Source organism: Pan paniscus, chromosome 22 (assembly GCF_029289425.2).
Source record: "Pan paniscus chromosome 22, NHGRI_mPanPan1-v2.0_pri, whole genome shotgun sequence".
NCBI lineage: Eukaryota > Metazoa > Chordata > Mammalia > Primates > Hominidae > Pan > Pan paniscus.
In genome coordinates this window covers 28,456,899-28,480,727 of record NC_073271.2, presented here as the reverse complement: position 1 = coordinate 28,480,727, position 23,829 = coordinate 28,456,899, and the positions used below count along the sequence as shown (strand labels likewise).

The window sequence follows — 23,829 nt, the reverse complement described above, 5'->3', positions numbered from 1 at the left end:
CGGGTTTGGGCTTTCCTTCCAGACCTCACCAGGTGGAAAAGGCCATTCTGGGAGCCCTAGGGCGGAAGCCAAGTGACGTGTCCTTGGAGCCGCAGGGTTGGACAGGCCGGTGGGCAGTGTGGTAGCGTGGGTGCTGAGGGTCAGCTGAGAAGACCTGCCACTTGTGATTGTAGGCAGTGATGTCACAGAGCATCATCCCAAAGTCCTTGTGCAGAGTAAGAATTTAGACGATACATGTGTTCTCTCACAGGGGTTCTGTCTCTGGTGGGGACCTCATGTTCAATCAGGAGCCGTGGTGATGTTGTCGAGGGGCAGATTGTGTCCTTACCCCTCACCCATGGCTGCAGGCACACACATAGACCACACTGTGGCCCAGTGAGAAGGGATGCAGTGGCTCAGGAAGCCCCTCTTGCTTCCTATGGCTGAAGGCCAGGCTTCTGTAAACTGGCCGGCTGCTCTGAGAGCCCCAGTCACACAGGGCAGCTTTCCCTGAGCTGCTCCTGAGAAAGTCTTTCTTTGTTCCCTGTGTCTTTTGCTTAGGTGAATGAGGTTTAAGGGGTTCGTTTTAATGATCAGCACTTGCCTGTTCACCAAATCCTTACTGTGTATAGTTCTAGAAATTATACTGCAGAACATGGTTGGGCGCGGTGGCTCACACCTGTAATCCCAGCACTTTGGGAGGCCGAGATGGGTGGATCACCTGAGGTCAGGAGTTCAAGGACCAGCCTGGCCAACATGGTGAAACCCTGCTTCTACTAAAAATACAAAAAATTAGCTGGATGTGATGGTGGGTGCCTGTAGTTCCAGCTACTCAGGTGGCTGACACACGAGAATCACTTGAACCTGGGAGGCGGAGGTTGCAATGAGCTGAGGTCACCCCACTGCACTCCAGCCTGGGCGACAGAGTGAGACTCCATCTCAAAAAAAAAAAAAATTATACTGCAGAGCAGAGCTTATGTGGATTTGGGCCTGTTTTCTCACCACTCTTCCCTCTCCTTCTTACACACACTCCTCTAGACTCGCACCCCCCTCCCTGTTTTTTGCATCTTGTTAATATGTTCAGTTCATTTGTCTCCCTTTGTGGTTGACTACAACTAATGTTCTGCTTCTTTTTCCCATTTAGATTTTGCCAGACCTGAACACTGTCGTGTGGGTCTGGCAGTCACTTAAAAAGCAAGAGACCAAACAGGATGACAAGAAAGGGAAGAAAAGGAGCGATGGGCCCCCGGCTGCCTGCGATGCTCGCCAGTGCGGTAAGGTCTCAGGGGTGAGGGGGACCCTCTGCCTTTTGCATGGGACAGAGCTGACACTGGCAGCCTAGGATAGCTCCTATCCAGAGAGTCCTGGAGCAGTTCTTGTTTCAAGGCACCTCTGGCTGTGAATGTGTCTATATCGTTTTTTGCTTAGGGAGAAGAATTGGAAAGGAATCATAGATTGGATTTTAGTATCTGTTAGAAACGTGCCCATCTTTATGCAAGCACTGTGTCTCTCTGAAGACTTGAGTGTTGGGTGCCATGTGCTCTGGCCTTTCCAGGGATGACAGTATGGGGGTGCTGTTTCTTGGTCTGCAGATAGAGCTCAGAGCCTTGTTGTTGGTCAGGCATTGAGGTTTGTGTCTTATGTCTGTATCGTATTTCATCCTTACGGCAGCCCTGCAAGGGTAGGCCCTGCTGTATGTCCCTGTTGCTCAGATGAAGACACGAAAGCACAGGGAGACAGAGTGACCAGAACCTGTCTAAGGTCACAGCAGTGAAATGAGGTTTTAACCCAGACCCCCTGAACAGTTTTAACGTTTTTACCACGTTGACTCATTAGATCTAGGTACTGAGCAGTCTGTCTGCAGTCTCGGTGTACAGCATGCAGTTGGCTGCAGTGTGGTGCCACACTTGGTTCAGCTGCTCAAGGACAAAGAACCAGTATGTTTTCTAATTCAAGCTATTTTCTTTCTTTCTTTCTTTCTTTCTTTTTTTCTCTTTTTCTTTCTTTTTCTTTTTTTTGTGCAGATGATGCAGAAACCATTCTTTTGAAAGCTGTTTTGCTCCAGGTCATATGCCTCTACCAGAAGGTGGTCCCCCACGTGGTCATGCAGTACAACTTTGACTTCAGCAAGCTCCTGAAAGGTGGGTTTCAAGGGCTTGCAGACAAGCCGCCACTGTTGCTGCCAATAAACCAGAGCAGAGCCCTGCAGCCAAGAATCAGGAAGGCTGGTGGACGGTTGGCTGCGTGCTCATCCGTCAGCCTGAGAAATTGTACTTGCATCAGTATTTTTTAAATAGCTGGTCTTCCTTAAGTAAATATCAAATGAACACCTGGTAGCAGTGAGAACAATGGAAGAAGCCAGCCAGCTTCTGAGTGCTGAGCAACCTGCATGAATGGCCCACAAATCCAATCATGTGACATTAACTCTAAAGTCACTTTTCAAGGGAGCAGGGTTGCAGAGGGTGTAGCAGAAATGAGGGGCCTGCAGAAGGGACATCCTGTTTATGCAGAGACACTTTTGACATAGTTACTTCATCTTTTACCCCACTGAGTCAGGTTCAAACTTGTAAAAGTAACAATGCTTGTCTGGTCATGTTTCCTGGATGGTAAAGTTTGTCTGATCCACTTTATAATTGGGCCTATGGGAGAAGACTTGCAAAAATATCATTCTTGGAATTTATATGAGCTATTGAAATACTCCTTTTCAAAAGCTGCAATTCACTTTTTAATCATTTGAAGGTGAAAAGTTCTCTTTGCTGTGGAAATATGAAATTTACTAGAATGTGGCCATTTAGTATTTGGTAGCAAAGGAGAAGCCCAGAGAGCCGGCTAGAGGATAAGGACCCAGTCTCAGGTGCAGGTGGCTGCAGTCTCTGTCCACAAAATGCTTGCTGTCTGGGGAGTCAGGGAGAACGTTAGCGAGAGCCTACCCCTGGAGGGCACTTGGTGGGTGCGTGATTCCAGCTGTTTGGGGTCAGTGTGGGCTGTGTGGCATGGGAGGGCTTCTTCAGGCAAGTGGGATTTGGGCTTTTTGTTGGAAGATTTGGACAGACCAGGGCGTGGGGGTACATCAGGCGAGATGTGCCATGTGAGGGTGAGCACAGGACAGAGAAACAGAACCCTGCATCCACCCTTTTTCTTTCTCCATGGTGAGTTCCTTGTCCTTCTGGCCAGGGCAGCAATTGTTGGGCACCCACGTCCGTGTGACTTTTTTCAGCCTGCCTCTTTTTCACCCATAGGTGTCATCTCTGAGCAGGGCCTTCGAGAGGAGGTGCCTCCCATTCTGCAGCACCACATGCTGAAGGTGGCCCTGGAGCTGCCGGCCAGCAAGTTTCTGTGGTTAAAGGCACAGGTAGGAAGCAGAACTCCCAGTCTTCTGCCCTAAGCTAACCTGCTGGGCCGGGTGGCTTCTTGGCCTGATGAATTGCTAACTGGCTCAGAACCTGACGGGGCAAGACGGAAGAGGTCAACAGTTCTCATTTTAGAGAGACCCACAGCAGAGGTCCTGATTCATGAACCAGGAGGCCTGGGAACCTGCTTGCTTTTGTAAAATATGGTGCTTAACATGTCCTTGCTGCAGATACATTGCTGGGTCCAGGGAGTTTCTTGTTTATCTCAACTGTTTTACATTTTACATTTTTCTCATTTTTAAATAATAAACAAAATAAAATACACTCCTTTTCTTTTGTCCTCATCCTGGAAGAATTAAAGACGAGATGAGAATAGATAACCAAGTCAGGAGAGGGTTGAGGCTGGTGGAAGAATCAGTAGACATTGCCAGCATTTTTTTCTAGGTCTTTAATAAAATATCTACCAGAACTTTTTGGAGAACATAATGTTAAATCATAAAGGGAAGCTCAGGATGCCACATATATTTATGCTGGGCTTAAGCCCAGGATGCTGCATCATTTCTATGCAAAGAGGAGGAGGGAACATTATCAAGCAAAATTAATCATTGTCCAAGTGTTTCTTATAATCTGAGCTAATGTACTTTTTAATGACTTAGATCTTATATGGAACCAGTAGTATGGAAATGTATGTTGGCATTTCTACACGCGACATTTCCAGGAAGACTTAAGAATGCTGTGCCTCTGGGACTATGTGTCTCTCCCTCGAGTCCCCGTTCTGAGGCTTCCCTGCATCGTAGCTGAGGATCATTCTTACTGAGAACTTACTCGCATGCTGGGCAGGTTACGGGTGCTTCATGTGGCTGCTCGTTTCACGTTACTTAAAGACAAGGCAGCTGGGCACAGTGTGTCAGAACCTTCTGCAGGGTCCTGTCCATGAGTGGTGGGTCCAGGATGGGACCCAGGCGGTGCTGCCCAGAGCTCTGCTTGCCACCATTCCACTGAGATGTGAGTTCATTTCCACCAGTCCTAGGGAGGTGACAGGCTCGGGCATTGCTGATTGGTTTTCACTCCAGCTCAACTAGGCTCATGGGATCTTGATAATTTAGTTGGAAAGTGAACAGAGGCCTCATAATTTGAAAGAGCTGGTGTGAATTTATATCCTGCACCCCACCTTATGCTTATATCTGCTGGCTCTGCCTAAGCTAACCAGCACCTCACCATTTTCAGGGTTGTCCTCATTGCCAAGGGCTGCAGTGAGACACACGGGCTCAGTAGAGTTTGAATTGGGGATCTGGAGCTCCATGTACTTGTTGAAGACTTGTTCAAAGCCCAAAAGCCTTTTGAGGAGGATAAATTATGCATAAGCAATCCGTTCTATCAGCACTGGCATCGTGATGAAAGTAACGAGGACATCATTTGATGGACTCAGACAGCCTGGGGTCCCTCCTGCTCACCATCCACCAGACAGCACAGCATCTGCCTTGGTTCCCAGTAAACAGCCAGGTGCCTTCCCAGTGCCTCAGTTTCCATATATGTAAAATAGGGTAGCAGCTGTACCCACCTCACAGGGGTGTTGGGAGGATTCAGTGAGTCAGTGTAAGCTGGGCCCCTGGGACGGTTCCAGCACAGGAACAGGGCTACCTGTGCTTACTCTTGCTACTCTTCCTGCCAAATTGTGGTTAAAATGAGATGAGGTAAGGACCTGGCAGCATACTGTGTGTTCAGCAAGTGATGGCTCCTGCTACGTTATGTTTTGTTTTTTGTTTTTGGAGATGAAGTCTCACTCTGTTGCCCAGGCTGGAGTGCAGTGGCGTCATCTGGACTCACTGCAACATCTGCCTCCTGGGTTCAAGTGATTCTCCTGCCTCAGCCTCCCAAGTAGCTGGGACTATAGGCATGCACCATTATGACTGGCTAATTTTTGTATTTTTAGTAGAGACAGGGTTTCACCATGTTGGCCAGGCTCGTCTCGAACACCTGACCTCAGGTGATCTGCCCACTTTGGCCTCCCAAAGTGCTGAGATTACAGGTGTAAGCCACCACACCTGGCCCCATGGTATGTTTCTAATATATAACTATATATTAAAATTATATATGTAATTATATATACTAAAAATATGTAATATTGTTTAAACTCTAGGAAGGCCCAGATGCAGAAATTATTGGAGGTGAACGATCAGTATTTTACTTACTAATGAAAATGTTTGTGACCAGTAGCCATTTACAACTGAAGTCATTGACCAAACTTCTGATCATGAAGGTGAGCATTTTCTACCAGTTTCTAACTCTGAAAAGCATGTTGTATAGATCTTCCTTATGGTAAGTGTTTAGTTAACAGTTATTGAATTCAGGAGGTATTGGAATTGTTTTTAGTTTTAAAATAGAAGGTTTTATGGCAGTTTAATTTATCGTGTCTTACACTTAGCTACATTCCTGGGAGGCAGCCTGGTGCATTGGAAAAATGTTTTGTTTTTTTTTTAGGTAGGTCATTTCTAGCTTGTTGTAGGCTCAATACTAAATTTTGGCTTCTTGGTGTTTATTAGGCAGTGCCTCTTTCCTCCTTCTCAGGCTCCGGCGTTCTCCAGGGCTTTCAGCCTTTTTGCCAGAATCCATCACCCACAGCACATGGGTCATCAAAGCCAGTGGAAGAGAATAGGAATTTATTTCCTTATCTTGTTTTGTCCTTGATACTCATGTTTCCAGAGCTATGTCAGGTCTTATGATAGCAGTAGGACATCTAGTCCTCATTTCTGCTCTGCAACAAACAGCTTGGGGGATGCACTATGTTTAGGGTACAGAGGTTTGACCTTTCACTTTTATTTGAAATGCTGATAACCTTGCTACACTTACAGCCTTCTCTCTTGAGCTGCTTAAAGAATGTGGCAGTCTAAGTCTTGACCTCCATAGGTTGCCATTTCCTTCCAGGTAGTGCAGTTGTGAACCTGACCCCAGCCAGATTTCGTGATCACTGACTGCAAATAGGTGAAATTGGCACAGTCAGGCTTTCCTTTGGTGCATGCTGTTGCAGGGCTCTGTGCCGTGAGGCCTCTTAGACTCTGAGTTTCTGCTTTCAGACCATTTAGGGAAATCATTTCGTCACTTCTGCACATTCAAGTCCTGCCTCATACCAGTTTCTCTTCTGTTGGAATAGTGAGTCTTGAGGTCTACATTTGAAGTGATATGATGTGACTGGCTCGTGACCTTGGAGAATTTCATACAGGCTAAGGGTTGAGTAGCTGTGAGGGGTCAAGTTTTACACATTTACCTGGGTCTTTGTGAAAATCCAGAGGTCTTTGGCTCCTAAGTAGCAGCCAAATTTTTTCCCTTCTTTTTATTTAGGAAATGAGGATAAAGGATAAGTAGCCTTGAGAGAAGGGATCATATTGTCTTTTTTGTTTGTTTGAGACAGGCTCTCGCTCTGTCACCCAGGCTGCTGTGCACTGCTACAATCACGGTTCACTGCCATCTTGACTTTCTGGGCTCAAGTGATCCTCCCAACTCAGCCTCCTGAGTAGCTAGGGCCACATGTGTGCGCACCACCACTAACCCGGCTACTTTTTAAATTACTATTTGCTGTAGAGGCAGGGTCTCAACTATGTTGCCTCCGCTGATCTCAAGCTCCTGAGCTCAAGCAATTCTCACACCTCAGTCTCCTGAAGTGCTGAGATTACAGGCATGAGCCCCTATGCCTGGCCAGATTATATTGTCTTTGAGAGAGCATAGAATGATTTGCTTGTTTCCCTCAACAATTGGGGATGTTATGTTGAAAGACTAACTTTCAGAGAAAAATGGGATGAAACTTTCACCCCCTGCGTGCTCCTTGGGCGTGTGGTGCTGGAGCACAATGAAACTGCTTGACCTCCGACAGAAAGTGGGTCCTGTAGGCTGGGTGTGGTGGCTCATGCCTATAGTCCCAACACTTTGGGAGGCCAAGGTAGGCAGATCACTTGAAGCTAGGAGTTTGATACCAACCTGGCCAACTTGGCAAAACTTTGTCTCTGCTAAAAAATTAGAAAAATTAGCTGGACGTGTTGGCACACTCCTGTAGTCCCAGCTACTCAGGAGGCCAAGGCAGAAAAATTGCTTGAACCCGGGAGGCGGAGGTTGCAGTGAGCCGAGATCATGCCACTGCACTCCAACCTGGGTGACAGAGTGAGGCCCTGTCTCAAAGAAAAGAAAGAAAGCGCGTTCTGTTCTGACTTTTTCACCGGTGCCTACTTCCTGGCAGATTCTGCGGGACACGGGGGTGTTTGAGCACACCTGGAAGGAGCTGGAGCTCTGGCTGGAGCATTTAGAGAACACCGTGGAAGAGGACAAAGAGACTGTGATTCAGTTTCTGGAACGCGTAAGCACATATTTCCCACATAAAGGAACATGCTCAGAGATAATTATATTAACTTCTTAGCGTAATCGAGGCATTTTTGATGCACCAGCACCAAAAGACTTCTCGTCCTGGCTTACTTCCTAATTCTTGCTGAGACTTCAGAATCTACATAGTTTTAGAATCTGTAAAATACGTATATATTACAGCATGCTGTTTCATTTCCTTTTGGGAATTTGTTTTTGCATAGGGGAATAGGTAACCAAAAGTGGTATTAAAAGCAGTGCTATAGTAAAAGGAGATTTTTTTTTTAACTCCACAATAAAAAGTTTAGGCCCAATTTCATAGTAAAACTATTCTAATTAAGGATTGAACATATTATCACTTGCCTTGATTTTGACCAGTGACATTTTTTGGCTTCTTCATTTCACCTGTGACCATCTGAATGCTTTCTATTTGGCTCTTTAATGCCCAGATTTTATTGACATTGGTGGCGAATCCCTATTCATACACAGACAAAGCATCTGACTTTGTCCAAGAAGCAAGCACGCTGCAGGCCACTATGACGAAGCAAGAAGCTGATGACATGAGCATTCCCATCTCCCACATTGACGGTATGTTCCATTCTGTTCTGCGCTGCTCAGAGGTCTGAAGACCAAGCCACAGTGACGTGTTAAGAGATTGAGAACAAGAACTGCACTAATGCCCTAGGCCAAGTGCACACAGTCCCTTTGCAGCAAAGACCAGCCTGTTCTGGAAATAATCTCCTTATGTGTTCATGTAATGGGAAACACTTGTTGTTTTATTTGCATAGTATTTACTGGGTGCCAGGTAGGGTTTTAAGCTCTTTCTAAGTTCTAACTCATGTAAATCTCATAAGCAACCCCAAGAGAAAAGGGTATTATTATTATTCTCATTTTATATAGAGATAAAGCGGCTGGGGCACAGAGAGGTTTAGTATAATAACTTGCTCAAGCTCATACAGCTACTACATAGCAAAGTCAGGATTAGAACGCAGGTACTCTGGCTCTGGCCTGTGCTTTAACCCTCACACTATTTTGCCTCTCAGATTTTGGCTTGTTTGCCTGAATATCTGGGTTAAAGTTCCTGGGCTTCTTGTGTCACTTGAGGAAACTTCAACCTATTACCACCTCAGCTGAATATCCTGCATTTTATCAGACAAAGATACAAAAGATTTCATAGGCAATGTTTTCGTCTGTTTAGGGTCAAACTATGTTAAACGCTCCCCCCAAGAGGAATTTGGCTTTTTTCTTTTTGCACGTATTCTGCTTCTGCCTCCCTGTGGGTATTTGCAGTGAAACCCTTCAGTGGCTCTCACATCAGCTGGATTCTCCTCTTTCTGTCTCAGATGTTCTCGACATGGTGGATGTCCTGGTGGAGGGCAGTGAAGGCTTGGATGAGGAAATAGGGTTCACGTTGAGTGAAGACATGATCCTGCTCACATTCCCATTCAGTGCGGTGGTCCCTGCGGCCCTGGAAGCCAGGAATAAGTTGCTCCTTGGGACAGGCAATGAAGCAGGTACCTGTGTATAGTCAGGATGTCTTGGCTGCACCTGGCCGGCTAGTCTGTGCAGGGTGGGAGGTGGGATTCCAGGGGCTCTGGGATCAATTGCTGAGAATCCAGGGCAATAGGAGGTCAGAACCCCCAGAGTGATAGCTACCCAGCCAGCAGAGCTAGGAGCACAGCGGGAGGGATCTTGAGGCTGGCTAGGCTTTTGGGAAATTGGTCATTTGAGCATGAGTCTGAAATAATGTGTTTGCCTGGCTGCCCAGACAGCCTCTGTAACGTTGATGTTTTTTCGTCAACATTTATTCTTGATACGTTGATGTAGAGGATGAATCCTTCATACTTGTTGGATTTTCCAGGCAACTTAGACCCAAGGAAGTGCTCACAGATTATAGTAGCATGATTGGTCGGGAGAACTCAGGCTTTGCTGCAGTAACAAATAAGCCCTGACTTGTCAGTAGTTTAATAAATAAGGGTCTGTTTCTAGACCATGCTGTGGTCCAATACAGGCCAGGTGGCTCTTCTGGTTGGCTGTCCTTTAGGAGGTTGGTCAGGGATTCAGGCTGCTCCCATTTTGTAGCTATGTCGTCTCAATTTATGGCTTCCAAGATCACCATGGAAAGGGAACTGGAAAGGGTGGACAGTCAAGCAAGGGGTGTTATGGCCTGGAAGTGACTAACCAGGCATGTGGTCCCAGCCTACACGCAAGAGAGGCTTGTGTGCCGAGGCACAGTAAACGGATTGGTGAGCACCTAGCAAGTCCTGGTCCCAGGTGGCTTTTGCCTGGCCTTTTACATGCATGGGTCTTCACTCCTGGGCCTCGGGAGTGGATGTCTGACTTGGCTCTATATGTTTAATAAAACAGAGCCTAGTACAGTCTCCAGTAGTAGCACCTCCTTCCCTGTGGTTATGTGTCCCCTCATGGAGTTGCATGAATTTTTCAGGGTCTTGCCTGTATGTGGAAGAAGGTGGTGTTGGTAGGTCACAGAAGGGTGGGCCCAGCCAGCCTCTTCCCATATGCATCTTGTTCCTTTGCAGTGGAAAACGTTGTGACATATCTGACGGCAGTGCTGACTGACCTCCTCCACACCCAGAGGGACCCCCTGGCTCTGTGTCTCCTGCTCCAGGCGTATGATAAGCTTGAGCCTCCATGCCCGGTGCCTTGCTGCCAGCAGCTCTCACGGTTTAACAGATACTACAGCCTCTGGATCCCGGAGCAAGCCCGAGAGGCCTGGGTGAGCTGCAGCCACAGCTGTGGTCACTGCTGCTGTGCAGGGTTCTTCCCAGGGTCCCAACTGGCTGGGCCACAGCTGTGCAGTTGGGTAGCCAGACAGCCTGCAGGGTGAAATTTCTTACCCTAAAGTCCCCTGCATAAGAGAGGAAGCTAAGTAGTATCCCTGGTGTTCAGCTAACATAACTGAACACACAGGACTCAGTGATGCAGCCAAATTAAATTCCCCATTGGCTCCCTGATAATGATAATAGGTTAATTCCTCTTCCAGCCTGGGGCAGGAGCGTTGCCTCTTCCTTTTTTTCCTTACCTTGTTATCTGTGCGTGCTTGTCTCCTGGCTCTCCTCTGCGGACCTTAGCATGGCCCTAGACAAACTGTGCTCAGCTGTCACACATGGCCCCTCAAGGCCTCCAGCAGGGTCTCTTCTGCTAAAGTTGGGGAAGGAAAGGAAAAAGTATATTTTCTTTTGCTGGGGACTACATTCTCTTAATGGGATTCTGGCTCCAATGTGCAGGGTATTTACAATGCTGTGTGGGGCACGAAATTTGTGGTATGCATTTTTGTGCATTCATTTCATTTTAGCTGCGTTCGAAAAAGCAGTCAGTTTAGACCCTCCTTGTCTTGTGATATTGGTAGCAATAGCCAACATCGATTGCATGTTTTCTGTGTGTTTTTTGGAGGCATACCAGGTCCTGTACTAAGTGTACTATGTGTATTTTTGGCCGTTTAATCCTTACTGCAACTCTGATAAGTAGGCCGGGACTCTCACCATCCTTTATGCACATGGGGAAACCGAGGCCCAGAGCGGTTCCAACACCAGTCAGTGGTGGAGTCAGGATTTGGCCCAGGCAGTCTGGCTCCAGAGCCCTCACCCATAATGTTGCCACCTTCCTCCACACGTAGGCCACAGTGATAGCCAGACAGCAACTTATGTGGCAGTATTAGAGGTTCTGTCCTGCCCCTCGTGGTTGCTTGGAGTGGGTGTCCACCTTCTGTGGAATAAGACTTAGCAGTGGTTCTCACCCTCCAAGGTGTGTCGGAATTCCCCAGAGGGCCTTTTCAAACTGGACTGCCGGGTTCCAGCCACAGTGTCTGACCCGGCAGGTCTGGGTGGAGCCTGAGAATTTGCATTTCACACATGCTGCTGCAGGCCTGGGGAACACTGACAACCACCGAGTTTCAGGGCATGTTACAGCCTTGGGTTTTATTAGCCTAAGGAAGTCAAATGGAATTATAGCAACATAAGCCACGTGGAGTAAATAAAGAAGGCAGCTTGGTAGTAATGTTAGAAGAAATGAATAACTTCAGTTTGAGGCAGAAGGGCTCCAGAAATTTCTCTGTGTTCTGCCCATCTTCTGTCCTTCTAACAAGATATTCGACCCGCAGCTCCTGGGGAAGGTCTTCCGAAGGCAGGCCACTCGCAGAGCGGGCTTCTCTGTGGGCTGATTTCCCCCTTTCTAGTGATTCTTGTGATTCACATCCTGCCTCTGTCACACGTGGCTCCTGCCTGTGGGACAGGCTTCTGCCTTGTTCTCCAAGGGGTGTAGATGCAGCATGAATTTGGGCCTTCACATGTGGTCAGTGGAAACGCTCTAGGAAAGTACGCATGACATGGTACCAGAACTTACTCTACTGAAGTAAAATGCCACACGGTCCCGTATTCGTTAGTCCTATCTCAGCATGTGCTTCTTTGTGAAATGTCCGTTTGTTGTGTGTTACCTGTGCCTATGACCGTTTTCATCTGTGGTGATGTGTCTTTCTCTTCCCCGGCCTTTTGCTGTCTCCCTCAGCTGCTGCAGGCACAGGGCAGCCCCTCGCCCCCTGCCCTTCCCTTGGCCTCCTCCTTCACAGCCCTGCTGCAGGCAGCCTACGAGAGCCAGGCGCTTCGGGACGAGCACATCCAGGTGCAGCTGCAGGCCACCATGCCACACCTGTCCATGCAGCAGGTCCTGCTCGCGGCCAAGCAGGTGTTGCTCTACCTGCGGAGCACCGTGGAGAACTTCGGCCAGGTCAGCGTTGCCCCCATCCTCCACAGGCTTCAGAGCTCTGCCACCAGAGAGCTCAGCCTTCTCTGAGTCGGGCCCACAGCCCAGCACACTCTTGCTCCCTGGAACTCACTGCAGAGGCAGTTTAAGTGCTGTTCTGTCCAGACCTCAGCTGCAAACTCTTCATGTCCCTCAGCCCTGCCCATGGGAGCCAGGTCAGCCTGACTTTGTTTTCAGGGCAGCCTGGTCAAGACAGAGCCCTTCCTACAGTAGAATGGGTTGGCAGCCCTACCGGGCCTTTGTTTTTTTTGTCACCAAGTCTGGAGTGCAGTGGCGCATCATAGCTCACTACAGCCTCGACCTCAGTGGACTCAAGCCACCCTCCAACCTCTCAGCCTTTCAAGTAGCTGGGACTACAGGCATGCACCACCATTCCCAGCTAATTTTTGTGTTTTTTGAAGAGATGGGTTCTCACCATGTTGGTCAGGCTGGTCTTAAACTCCTGGGTTCACAGTGATCTGCCTGCCTCAGCCTCCCACAGTGCTGGGATTGCAGGCATGAGCCACCGCACCCAGCCCTCCCTCTTTCTTCTTTTTTTTTTTCTGAGACAGAGTTTCGCTCTTGTTGCCCAGGATGGAGTGCAATGGCAGGATCTTGGCTCACTGCAACCTCTGCCTCCCGGGTTCAAGCTGTTGAACCCTCAACAGCAACCCTCAGCTCACTGCAACCCTCAGCCTCCCTAGTAGCTGGGATAACAAGTGCGCACCACCACGCCTGGCTAATTTTTGTATTTTTAGTAGAGACGGGGTTTTGCCATGTTGGCCAGGCTGGTCTTGAACTCCTGACCTCAGGTGACATACCCGCCACAGCCTCCCGAAGTGCTGGGATTACAGTCATGAGCCACCGAGCCTGGCCCAGCCCTCCCTCTTAAGTGTATTAATTTAGTAACTGGCTGATGAATTTCTGTTCCTGATGTGGTTCGAGGGATTTTTAAGTTTTGAGGTGGGCCTGTCCCTTTCAGTTTAGTCAAAACAACCTTTGTGTTTCACCAAGGCTTAGGAAGACACAGCTCTTATTTGAGAAATGGCATTGCATTGATGGGTGTCTCACACACTCTGTGAGGAGTTGCCATCTCAGCCTGCCTCCCGAGTCTCCTGCTCTGAAAACACGGGCCCTGGAAGTCACTGCCTGGTGGCTGTGAACCCGTCTCTTCCCTCCTGAGGCTCGTGCTCTTGTCCTCACAGCTGGGCAGAAGTGTGGGCCCGCCTCTCCTGCAGCTCTTCCTGGATCTCCTCAGGCGCCTGGTTGTCCACTGTGAGCAGCTGGATGCCCAGAACCAGCAGAGATGCGAGGCCGCCCGGGCCGAAGCCGACCTCTTCCTGGACATGGAGTCCGTGGCCTCGCTGGAGTTGGCCAATGATCAGGTACCGCCACAGGTCGCCTGGTAGCCTGTTCTCAGAGTCATGGGCAGTGGCTTTCTCTTCACTTCTGATTAAAAACAAACATAGGTCCATTGTGGGAAAATTGGGAAATGCAGAAACTACAGCAGAGATCATAAAAACTTCCTGGCACCCGCCCAGCGTGCGGTTTAATTTGGGCTTCTCTTTCCAGTTGCTTTTCTGTGTACAGTCACCCTCCCTGCAGACAGCTTTCTCTCACGCTGTGTGAGGTGAGCCTGCTGAGAAACAGTGTGAATAGCTGCAGCTTGTGTTGAGTGAAAGGTGGGCAGCAGGTGCTGCTTTTCACAGGAAATACACACAGGAAATAGACTGCTCTGAGAAGCAGCAGCCTTTCTGTCCTGTTGGGAGTCTTGGGAAGCAGGCTGTTTAATTGGGGCCAAGATGACTATTTCTCTCACAGTTTGCCATGTAACCTGTTTTACCGGGTTCAGGAGGCAGACACGTTCCTTGTTGCACAATCTAATTGAAATATACACTTTTTTCCTTTGAGCTCTGAGTTGCCTTTCTGGGAGGTATTTTCTTGGGTGGGACCACCTATTATTAGCCAGTCAGCGTGAGGCAAAGCATTCTCAATATGTAATCGTGCTTTGCTGTTTTTAACTGGTAAAGCTTGAGTGGAGACTGTGATAGGCTCCTCTTTCCTTCCCTAAGAATAAATAAGGAAAGAAAATTTCTTTCTGGGAACTGGTGGAGTGTCGTTGGCGAGGAGTCGGTTCAGCAGGGCTGTGAGGAACGACTGAATGAAATTATTCTCTAATCCAGCAAGGGAGCTCAACTGCATTCTGCTCGATGTTTACTCAGTTGGCCAGGTCAGAACTAGTATGGGGGTTTTGTGGGGTCACTCAAGGCCCAGTCTCCTCCTGACAGTGGAGACAGGATTACTTTCAATTCAGGATCGTAGACACACAGTGGTTTAATCCCAACCCACTTTCCCCGGACACATGGTCTCATCTAAACTGACATCACCCCAGCTGTAAGTAGACACCCCTGTCCCTCAACCAGATTTATCTAGGAGGGCAAGGCCGCTGAGGAGAAGCCAGCAGCTGATTGATCTTACTCACATGGTGGTGTTTCTGCACGGCCCGCCCCCCACACTGAGTGACCATAGAGAGCACTTTTCCCATGCTGGAAATTCACCCAGGCTGGGTTCTTCAGACACGTGCTCGCAAATGTGGGTGGGGCACCAGCCAGGTCACAGTCCAGTCCTTCCGGGGCAGGTGGAGTGTCTCAGGCAATTGTGGTATAACTGGATGACAGCTCTGGCTGGGCTTGGCTGCGATGCCTTGGGCACCCCGAGGGGCGCATGGAAATGTAGGCTTGAGGATGGAATGGATTAGGAAAGGGGCCTTCTGCTCTCTGTCCCGCTAACAACAGTGAATACTTGCGTGGCAGCTGCCGCCCCTGTCTTAGCCCTGTGCTCTATGTGACGTCTGTGCCTCGTCACTGCCTTTCAGACGCTGGAGGAGGTGCTTGTGGCCATCCTCAGGCACCCCACCCTGGAGGGCTGGTTCCTGGCCCTGGAGCAGCAGGCCCTCCCGCCGCACACGCTCAGCCCTGTCCTCGTGAAGCTCCTGGCCACCCACTTTAGTGCAGGGGTCCTTCAGCTGCTGGCAGCAAGTGCCCCGATCCTCCGGAACATTGGGCAGCTGGGCCTTCTGGCCAGGTACTCAGAGGCCATCACCCAGAGTGTGCTGAAGGAACTTCAGAACAGGAGGGCGGGCCCGGCCACATCACCACCAAAGACCCCGCCGCAGCTGGAGGCCCTGCAGGAGCTGCATCCATACATGGAGGGTGCCCAGCTCCGTGAGGTCACCCTGGCCTTGCTGAGCCTGCCTGAGACACACCTGGTGACCCAGCAACCCACGAAATCCCCCGGGAAAGAAAGACACCTGAATGCTCTTGGAAAGACCCTGGTGCAGCTGCTGACCTGCAGCCCCCAGGATCAGCTGCAGAGTGGTGAGCTCCTGTGGTCCTCCGAGTATGTGAGAGGCCTGGGGGCTCTGCTGCCCACGCTAGCAGTGGACGAGCTGGACACAGTGCTCCTCCACACTCTGCAGAGAGACCCTGTGCTGGCCCCTGCAGTTGGGGCTGATCTGCTTGACTACTGCCTGGCCCGGCGCACACAGGCGGCCCTCAGCATCGCTGCCCTGCTCCTCCAGGAGAGCTGCACCCACCTGCTGTGGTTCGAGCAGTGGTGCCTGCAGGCTGGCCCAGGGCTCGGCCTCCAGGGGGACCTGGACGACTTCCTCCCCCTCATCCATGTGTACCTCCAGTGCAGGACACAGAGCCACTTCACACGCCCAGCAGGAGGTAAGGGAAAGGCTAGCTTTGGGCAGCTGGGGTCTTAAGTTACACGGGCTAAGAAGGTGAACTGCATGGCCATTTTTAAACCCTAGAAATTCAGGTTCTGGGATGTGGGTTAGTTTCCAGTGTCTGACACAACTCTGAAGATGGAGAAAGATGGAGTAATTCTCCCCAGTACCCTGTCTCCCTTCAGTCTCCCTACTTTGTGGCTTGAGGCACAGCCCATTGTGCCCCATCAGGTCCGAGTTCCCCCACATGAAGCTGGCGGGAGTTGGGTACAGTAGCGGGGGTTATTTAGGGCTGTCCTGTTACGTTGAAGGAGTTCTTGGGTGCCAATCCATCCCATGTCCCAGGGTTCCCTGCCCTCTGGGGAGATGTTGATGAGTTGATGTTGAGTCGAGGCAGCCTGGGTTCAGCTCTCTCTTCTGTCTCCACTCACTGGGTTTCAGAGCTGAGGCACTTTTCGATTACCCCAAATTTAATGTAATTCCCTTTTGTTGAATGCATGGGTGATTTTTACTCACCACTTTGCCTCTGTTTTGCATAACTTCCTATCACTGATGACAGAGGTTTTAAAAAGTAAGACAGTGCCCTGCAACTAGGAGTCTTCTAGTCATAGTCCATTTAACATTGGTATAACGGAAGACCTGAGGATGAGTGATTTATAAAGAAAAGAGGCTTATTTGGCCCATGCGTCTGCAGGCTGTACAGGAAGCAAGGAGCTAGCGTCTGCTTCTTGTGAGGGCCTCAGGCTGCTTCCACTCATGGTGGAAGAAAAAGCGGAGCCAGCTCTGCAGAGATCACACGGCCAGAGGGGAAGCAAGAGGCACAGGAGGTGGCAGGCTCTTTTTAACACCTGGCACTCTGGGAACTAATAGGGTGAGCCAGAACTCATTCACTCTACCACAAGGACTGCACCAAGCCATTCATGAGGGACCTGCCTCCATGACCCAAACACCTCCCATTAGACCCCACCTCCAACACTGGAGATCACATTTCAACATGAGATTTGGAGGGGACAGACATCCAAACCATAGCAGCTACCCTCCCTATTCCATGGCTTTGAAGAATGAATCCCATATGAATTGAGAACCTTGGCACTCATGGTCTCATCATGAGCTTAGAAATAGCGGCTATAGCCAGGGCCCCCTGTGTTGAAGAGTATCCATCAAGAGTGTTGACTGATGAGATAGGGGAGGACCCTTGAAGGAGACAGGTGTGCCAGTTTCCATGGTGTCAGTACTCCTGCCGTGACCAATTTCAGGCCACCGGTGTGGCATCACCAGGGTCACAGGATACCTAAAATACAGCAACCAGTTCCTATGAGCTGGTCCAAGCTGGCTGCAGCCCACCATTGGGTGTGATGACTTCTCCTTTGTATCTCTGCCCTAGTGTCTTCCGCTGTCATTCCTGTCTTGAGGAAGACCCTGTGGAGGCAGCTACAGAGCAGGCTTCTTAGCACTGACAGTCCCCCAGCATCTGGGCTGTACCAGGAGATCCTGGCACAGCTGGTCCCGTTTGCACGAGCCAAGGATCTCAGTGTACTCATGGACCGCCTGCCCAGCTTGCTTCACACCCCAAGCAGTCACAAGAGGTATGAAGGCTCAGGTTGGTTGCAGGATGTTCCACTCTCGGTGTCATTTTTTTTTTAATTCATAGAGTAAGTCATTGAAAAACTGCTGCATTACTGTTGTGCCCCATCTGTGATCAGGCAGTTCCTATGAGAACTCTACTTCCAGCCATCCTGCCTGGAGCTTGTACATCTCCACAAGTAGATGGCTGGGTCGGGTTCCCTGAGAGCCATGGATCTCAGCTGGGGGTGATTTTCTCCCAGGGGACGATTGACAATGTCTGACATCTTTTATTGTCACAACTAGGATGAGAGGGTGTTGCTTCTGGCTTCTAAAGGGTAGAATTATCTGTCCCATAATGTCAGTAGCACTGAGGTTGAGAAACCCTGATTTAGAAAAAGTCTGGACATACGTGTCCTTTTCCTGGTGTACTAATAGTATTTCCCTTGCTTGTAAAAATTTTGGTATATCTTTGGCATTTGAGTAAGAGTCCAGGGAAGCCTGTGATTCCTGTGAGTGGGTAGTGTGGGGAGCAGGACTCAGCATCTATCCCATATGGCTCTTTGTGATGCTGGATTATACGTAAAGTCAGAAGGATTTAAACTTGCTCTCTGTCTCTGACTCTCATCTCCTGCTGCAGGTGGATCGTGGCCGACTCCATTTCAGCAGCTCTGGAAGGGTCAGCAGAAGAGCTGTGTGCCTGGAGAAGGACCCTTTTGGAGTCCTGTGTGAAGTGGCTGATCGTGTCTTTCAGTGGTGGACAGCAAGATGATGATAATACTCAGAATCAGGAGAAGGAAATGCTGCTTAGATTAAATGCGTTGTTGGTAAGTGTCTTTTCTTAGAGATCCAGATTAAATTTCTGTGGGAAAGAGTATGCTAGACAAACCAAGCTATAGATGCATTTCAAGCCAGGTGGCATGAATATGGCCCTGTAGGAAATGAGAGGGGCTGTGTCTGGGGCAGAGTGGAAGATACTGGATAACCCCAGAATTGATGAACTATCTTTTATCAGGAATGGACGTTGGATTTTGTCAAATGCTTTTTGTCAAGTGCTTTTTTCCATTTCAAGATGTTATATAATGTCTTGTTTTTTGATTAGTCTACCAATAAGATGAATTATATTAACAAATTTTTGAATGTTAAACCAACCTTGCATTCCTGGGATAAGCCTGCTTGATTTTGATGTGTTATTTTTATATATTGTTTGATTTGTTAATATTTCGTTAAGAATTTTTGCATCTGTGTCCATGAGGGATATTTGTAATTTTATTTTCCTGCGATGTCTTTGGTCTTAAGGATTAAGTAATGCTGGCCTTATAAAACAAGTTGGGAAGTTTCACTGGGTATAAAATTCTATGTTGATAGTTTTTTCCTCCTTTAAGTATTTCAAACTTGTTGCTTTTCTGTCTTCTGGCCTGCTTTGCTTCCAGTAAGAAACCTGCCTTTCTTGCCTTTGTTTCTCTGTGTTGTGTCTTCTTTCTCTGACTGATTTTAGGATTTTTTTTTTTTACATGGTTTAAAGCAGTTTGATAATGACACACTTCAGGGTAGTTTTATTCAAGTTTCTTGTACTTTGGGTTCAGTGAGCTTCGTGGTCTGTAGGTTTATAGTTTTCACAAAATTTAGAGATATTTGGCCATTATTCCTCTCCATCCGGTGGGTGGCTTGATGATGGAATGACAGACTGGGCTCTTTTAGAGGGTTGCCTCCCTCCTTACCTGCCTTTTCTTTTAATTGAGGTAAGTTTACATATTTTGAAATATACAGAAATATGTGTACTTCATGTATCTGTGTACCCCACATTCCTATCCAAGAAGATTTTCATCATCCCAGAAAGTTTCTTGTGCATCTTCTCAAGATCCCCTTCCCTCCAAAGCAACCACTCTTTTGATTTCTGTAACCCTGAGGTTGTTTTGCCCGTTTGAGACCTTTGTATACTTGGAACTGTGCAGTATAATCATATAGTGTGTCAACTGTGATGCGTTTCACTTCTTTAAGTTCAGTGATGCTTTCCAGATTCATCCATGTGGTGGGAATGAGTAGTTTCTTACTTTTTGTTGCTGAGTAGAATTCTACTGTATGATGTCCACCCTCCTCTACCACTCATAAAATTTGGAATTACTGGTTTTTGTGATCACAGGGCTAAAAGACATACTCATTGCAAGTATTCACACTGCAAAAAATAGAGAAGAAAACAAAAAAAAACTCCCACTACCCAGAGTCTATCTCATTATAAGTTTGGTGAATTTCCCTGTAGAAACCTTGTTATATATCTGTGTGTGTGTGATAAAATTATGTATAATTTTATATATTAATAGGATATTATGCATGCTGTGTGTAGCCTGGTCTTTTGTTTGTTTTTAGCATAATACCATATTTAGAGATTTTTTTCCCCACCCGATGACTGTGGACCTGCTGTGACTTTGTTAGTGGTCAGTGGTAGATGGGTAAATGTACCATCATGTATCACGCAGTTGTATGATAGTGGAGCTGTGGGTGGTTTTCCAGTTTTTTATTATGATAAAGAATGCTGTGATAAACATCTTTGCCTGGTCCATTTTTGCACACTTGGCCATTTATGTCCAGTTGCAGAAAATGCTGGGGGAAAGAGAACATGTATATAAAAATGTGATGAGCCAGGCATGGTGGCACGCGCCTGTAATTCCAGCTGCTCTGGAGGCTGAGGCAGGAGGATCGCTTGAGCCCAGAGGTTCCGGGCTATTCCCATCAGGTTTCCACACTAAGTTTGGCATCAGTATGGTGACTTCCTGGAGCAGGAGACCACCAGGTTACCTAAGGAGAAGTGAACTGGCCTAGGTTGGAAACAGAACAGGTCAAAACTCCTGTGCTGATCAGTAGTGGGATTGCGCCTATGAATAGCCATTGCACCATTGCACTCCAGCCTTGGCAACCTAGCAAGACCCAATCTCTTTTAAAAAAGAAAAAAAAAAGTCACGAGTGTGAGATATACCTCAGCTGATGGGTCCAGGATCTCCTTGGATTTCCTTGTGATTTCTGGAACTGTGGCCTCCACTGCACAGCCAGCCTGGTGGGAGGCAGCAGCCTGCACACACACGGCCTGTAGCTGGTCTCTCTGGAGCCAGCATTGATCATCCAGTTCCACAGACCTCTTCATGTCATCCAACCCTGTGTCCTGGAGGCTGGGTAAAGGTGTCACACTAGTGGTTTTCATTGGCTATTTAATAAAAGGCTAATTACAAATCTATTAGTACTATTTGAAATGATAGACAAAGGAAAAAATAACAGGACTACTCAGGAAATTTCCTTTGACTATTTGATAAACACAATTATGCTGATAAAATGTCAGAGCTACTAGCAGAAATAACCAAACAATTTTTTTAAGTTAAAAAAAAAATCCAAAACCTTCATGCTCTTGTGGATTGTTTGGATGACTGTGTTTCATATTTACTGAATGGCCCTAAATGTAATTTCATATTACATGGCTCTAAGTGTAATTTCATATTCTGCATTTTAGTTTTTGTTTTAAGATTAATCTTGGTTCTGCTCTCTGCCCCTGTAAGTTTGAGCTATCACATGCTTGTCAAGAATTGTGCAAGCAAGTGTAACTGCTCAGTGATTTTTCCCACGCACATTAATAAATTTGTATGCCTATTCTATTAAAAAAAATAATAATCATTGCACAAAGAGTCCAGAACAGAGCAGCTGCTGGGTTGAATCACAAATGTCAGAGCAGAAGGGGACACCAGCGCTCCTCTTTTCAACCCTTTGATCATGGGTTTTACAGAGGAGGTAGTCAGGCCATGGAGGCAGATGCCTTTCTGAAGGCTCTGCAGCTGGGGCCTTTTAGTATTTTGTAGACTGAGATGTTTCATGTGTTTTTCTTACTTATTTTATTCATAGCATGCACTTAATGAAGTTGATCCTGGTGACTGGCAGAAATTCGTGAAGACGGGACTGAAGTAAGATGATTTTATTTTCTTGGTGCCCTTTGGTAAAGGTGTGAATGTCGTTCATCATGCAAAGCCTCTTTTATAGCTTGTTATTAGCATAATCTACGTGGTGGAGCTGATGTCACCTCGTTTTTAGAGATAGAAGTTGGAGAAGTTAAATGATTTGCCTCTTGACACAGGGTGCTTCTGATGATGAGAGAAGCGGTCTTTTAAAAGAACTATTTAAAGAAATACAGAAATGTGCAGAGAATAATAGTAGCCCCCACATTTAATACATGTTGACAGTTTTCTGTGTTTGTCCTGTTTCTTTCTCATCCCACTCTAACCAAAGGTCAACACTCTTCTGAGGTTCTGCTTTGTCTCGTCAGTATCTTATTTTGTATTTTCATACACTGAGGGTTAGTATGTTGTTAAACAGTATTATTTAGCATGTAACATTTTACACTAATGTATCATTCTTTTTTTTTAATGTATCATTCTTTATACATCCTTTTGTTCACTGAGATGTTTCTAATTTACCCGTACTGATACTTGTAGATCTAAGTCATTCATTTTTACTGCTGTACAATATTCGGTCTTTTGACTATATTCCAGGTTACTTTGCCAGTCCTCTACTGACAAATATCTAGGCTGTTCTCCCTATTCTCCCCTTTACATCACATCTCTCTCTCCCTCCCTCACTGTTTTTCTCTTTCTCTGTCTCATTCTCTCCCATTATAGTCTTACAGTCTCTATCATGTCTCTTGGGGTGGATTGGGGACTTACTAGCTTTTAGTGTGGGTGCATCTTCAGTTCTAGATGCTCAAACTGCTCTCCAAAGTTGTTGAGCAAATTTTTTGTTTTTGTTTTTGTTTTTGAGACAGAGTTTTGCTCTTGTTGCCCAGACTGGAGTACAATGGTGTGATCTCGGCTTACTGCAGCCTCTGTCTCCCAGGTTCAAGTGATTCTCCTGCCTCGGCCTCCCAAGTAGCTGAGTCCACAGGCACGCACCACCATGCTCGGCTAATTTTTTGTATTTTTAGTAGAGACGTGGTTTCACCATGTTGGGCAGGCTGGTCTCGAACTCCTGACCTCAGGTAATCCCCCTGCCTCGGCCTCCCAAAGTGCTGGGATTACAGGCGTAAGCCACTGTGCCCGGCCAGCGAATTTGCACTCCCAACAGAGTGTGTGTCAGCGTTCATTTTCCCTTAACATCCTTCCTGACCCTTGATACATTCCAGCTCTTCAGTTTGGGGCAATCAGATAGTCATGCGTTATTTTCATTTCCCTGACCATCCCATGAACTTGAAACAGAGAAAAGTATTTCACACAAGAGGAGAGAGGGAAGTGAGAGTGGGTGCCAGGTTAATGACAACTATAGGTTACCATCACAGAATTATGATATTTCTTTCCATCTTAGGTTAAAGTTATTCGTATAGGATTGAAAAACACTTTCTTTAGAGCATGTTGCTTTCCTTTCCGTAGTGGGTTTTGAAGGGATTTAGGACATAGAAGGCTTCTGAACCATTTGATGGAAGTTCTGAGTAGAGGAGAGTGAGGAAGGAGGGAGGCCGGGCAAGGTGACCTGGGAGGCACTAAGTTGCCTCTTTCTCAGGCACAGCTGTTCTCATGCCTCCTGGCGTTTCCACTAAGCAGGAAGTTTGTTTGGTGTTTGAGTCATAAAGAAAATAAATGCACTGGGCTGGGCTCGGTGGCTCACGCCTGTAATCCCAGCACTTTGGGAGGCTGAGGCGGGCGGATCACGAGGTCAGGAGATCGAGACCATCCTGGCTAACACAGTGAAACCCCGTCTCTACTAAAAATATGAAAAAATTAGCCAGGCATGGTGGCGGGCACCTATAGTCCCAGCTACTCGGAAGGCTGAGGCAGGAGAATGGCGTGAACCCGGCAGGCGGAGCTTGCAGTGAGCCAAGATCGCGCCACTGCACTCCAGCCTAGGCGACAGAGCGAGACTCCATCTCAAAAAAAAAAAAAAGAAAAGAAATGCACTGCATCCCTCCCTTGTTTTGAGAAGTGCTCCCTGTGTCAGTGCACAGACAAGACTGTGATAGAGCTATGCAGTGCCGTGTCAGTGGTAGAGCCTGGATGGTGGATATAGGGTATTTGCTGCAAAATTCTCAACTTGGTGTTGTTTGAACATTTTCTTAATAAAATACTGAGAAAA

At 47.5% G+C, this 23,829-nt stretch overlaps 1 protein-coding gene across 4 annotated transcripts in view; it reads left to right on the top strand.

Moving 5' to 3' along the window:
• URB1 (URB1 ribosome biogenesis homolog) overlaps positions 1-23,829 on the top strand; it is a 125,562-nt gene that overhangs the window by 33,262 nt on the left and 68,471 nt on the right. For all 4 annotated transcript variants that reach the window (XR_008622432.2, XR_008622431.2, XR_612781.4 and 1 more), the window contains exons 12-25: positions 1,124-1,253; positions 2,004-2,120; positions 3,219-3,331; positions 5,470-5,589; positions 7,558-7,674; positions 8,126-8,264; positions 9,020-9,190; positions 10,217-10,413; positions 12,201-12,419; positions 13,640-13,819; positions 15,310-16,165; positions 17,552-17,753; positions 18,371-18,557; positions 21,616-21,674. Coding sequence is in view for 1 of the 4 variants with exons in the window: in XM_003824001.5 (XP_003824049.4) it covers positions 1,124-1,253; positions 2,004-2,120; positions 3,219-3,331; positions 5,470-5,589; positions 7,558-7,674; positions 8,126-8,264; positions 9,020-9,190; positions 10,217-10,413; positions 12,201-12,419; positions 13,640-13,819; positions 15,310-16,165; positions 17,552-17,753; positions 18,371-18,557; positions 21,616-21,674 (2,807 nt within the window). In the remaining 3 variants the exon portion in view is untranslated. The remainder of the gene's footprint in view (positions 1-1,123; positions 1,254-2,003; positions 2,121-3,218; positions 3,332-5,469; positions 5,590-7,557; positions 7,675-8,125; positions 8,265-9,019; positions 9,191-10,216; positions 10,414-12,200; positions 12,420-13,639; positions 13,820-15,309; positions 16,166-17,551; positions 17,754-18,370; positions 18,558-21,615; positions 21,675-23,829) is intronic.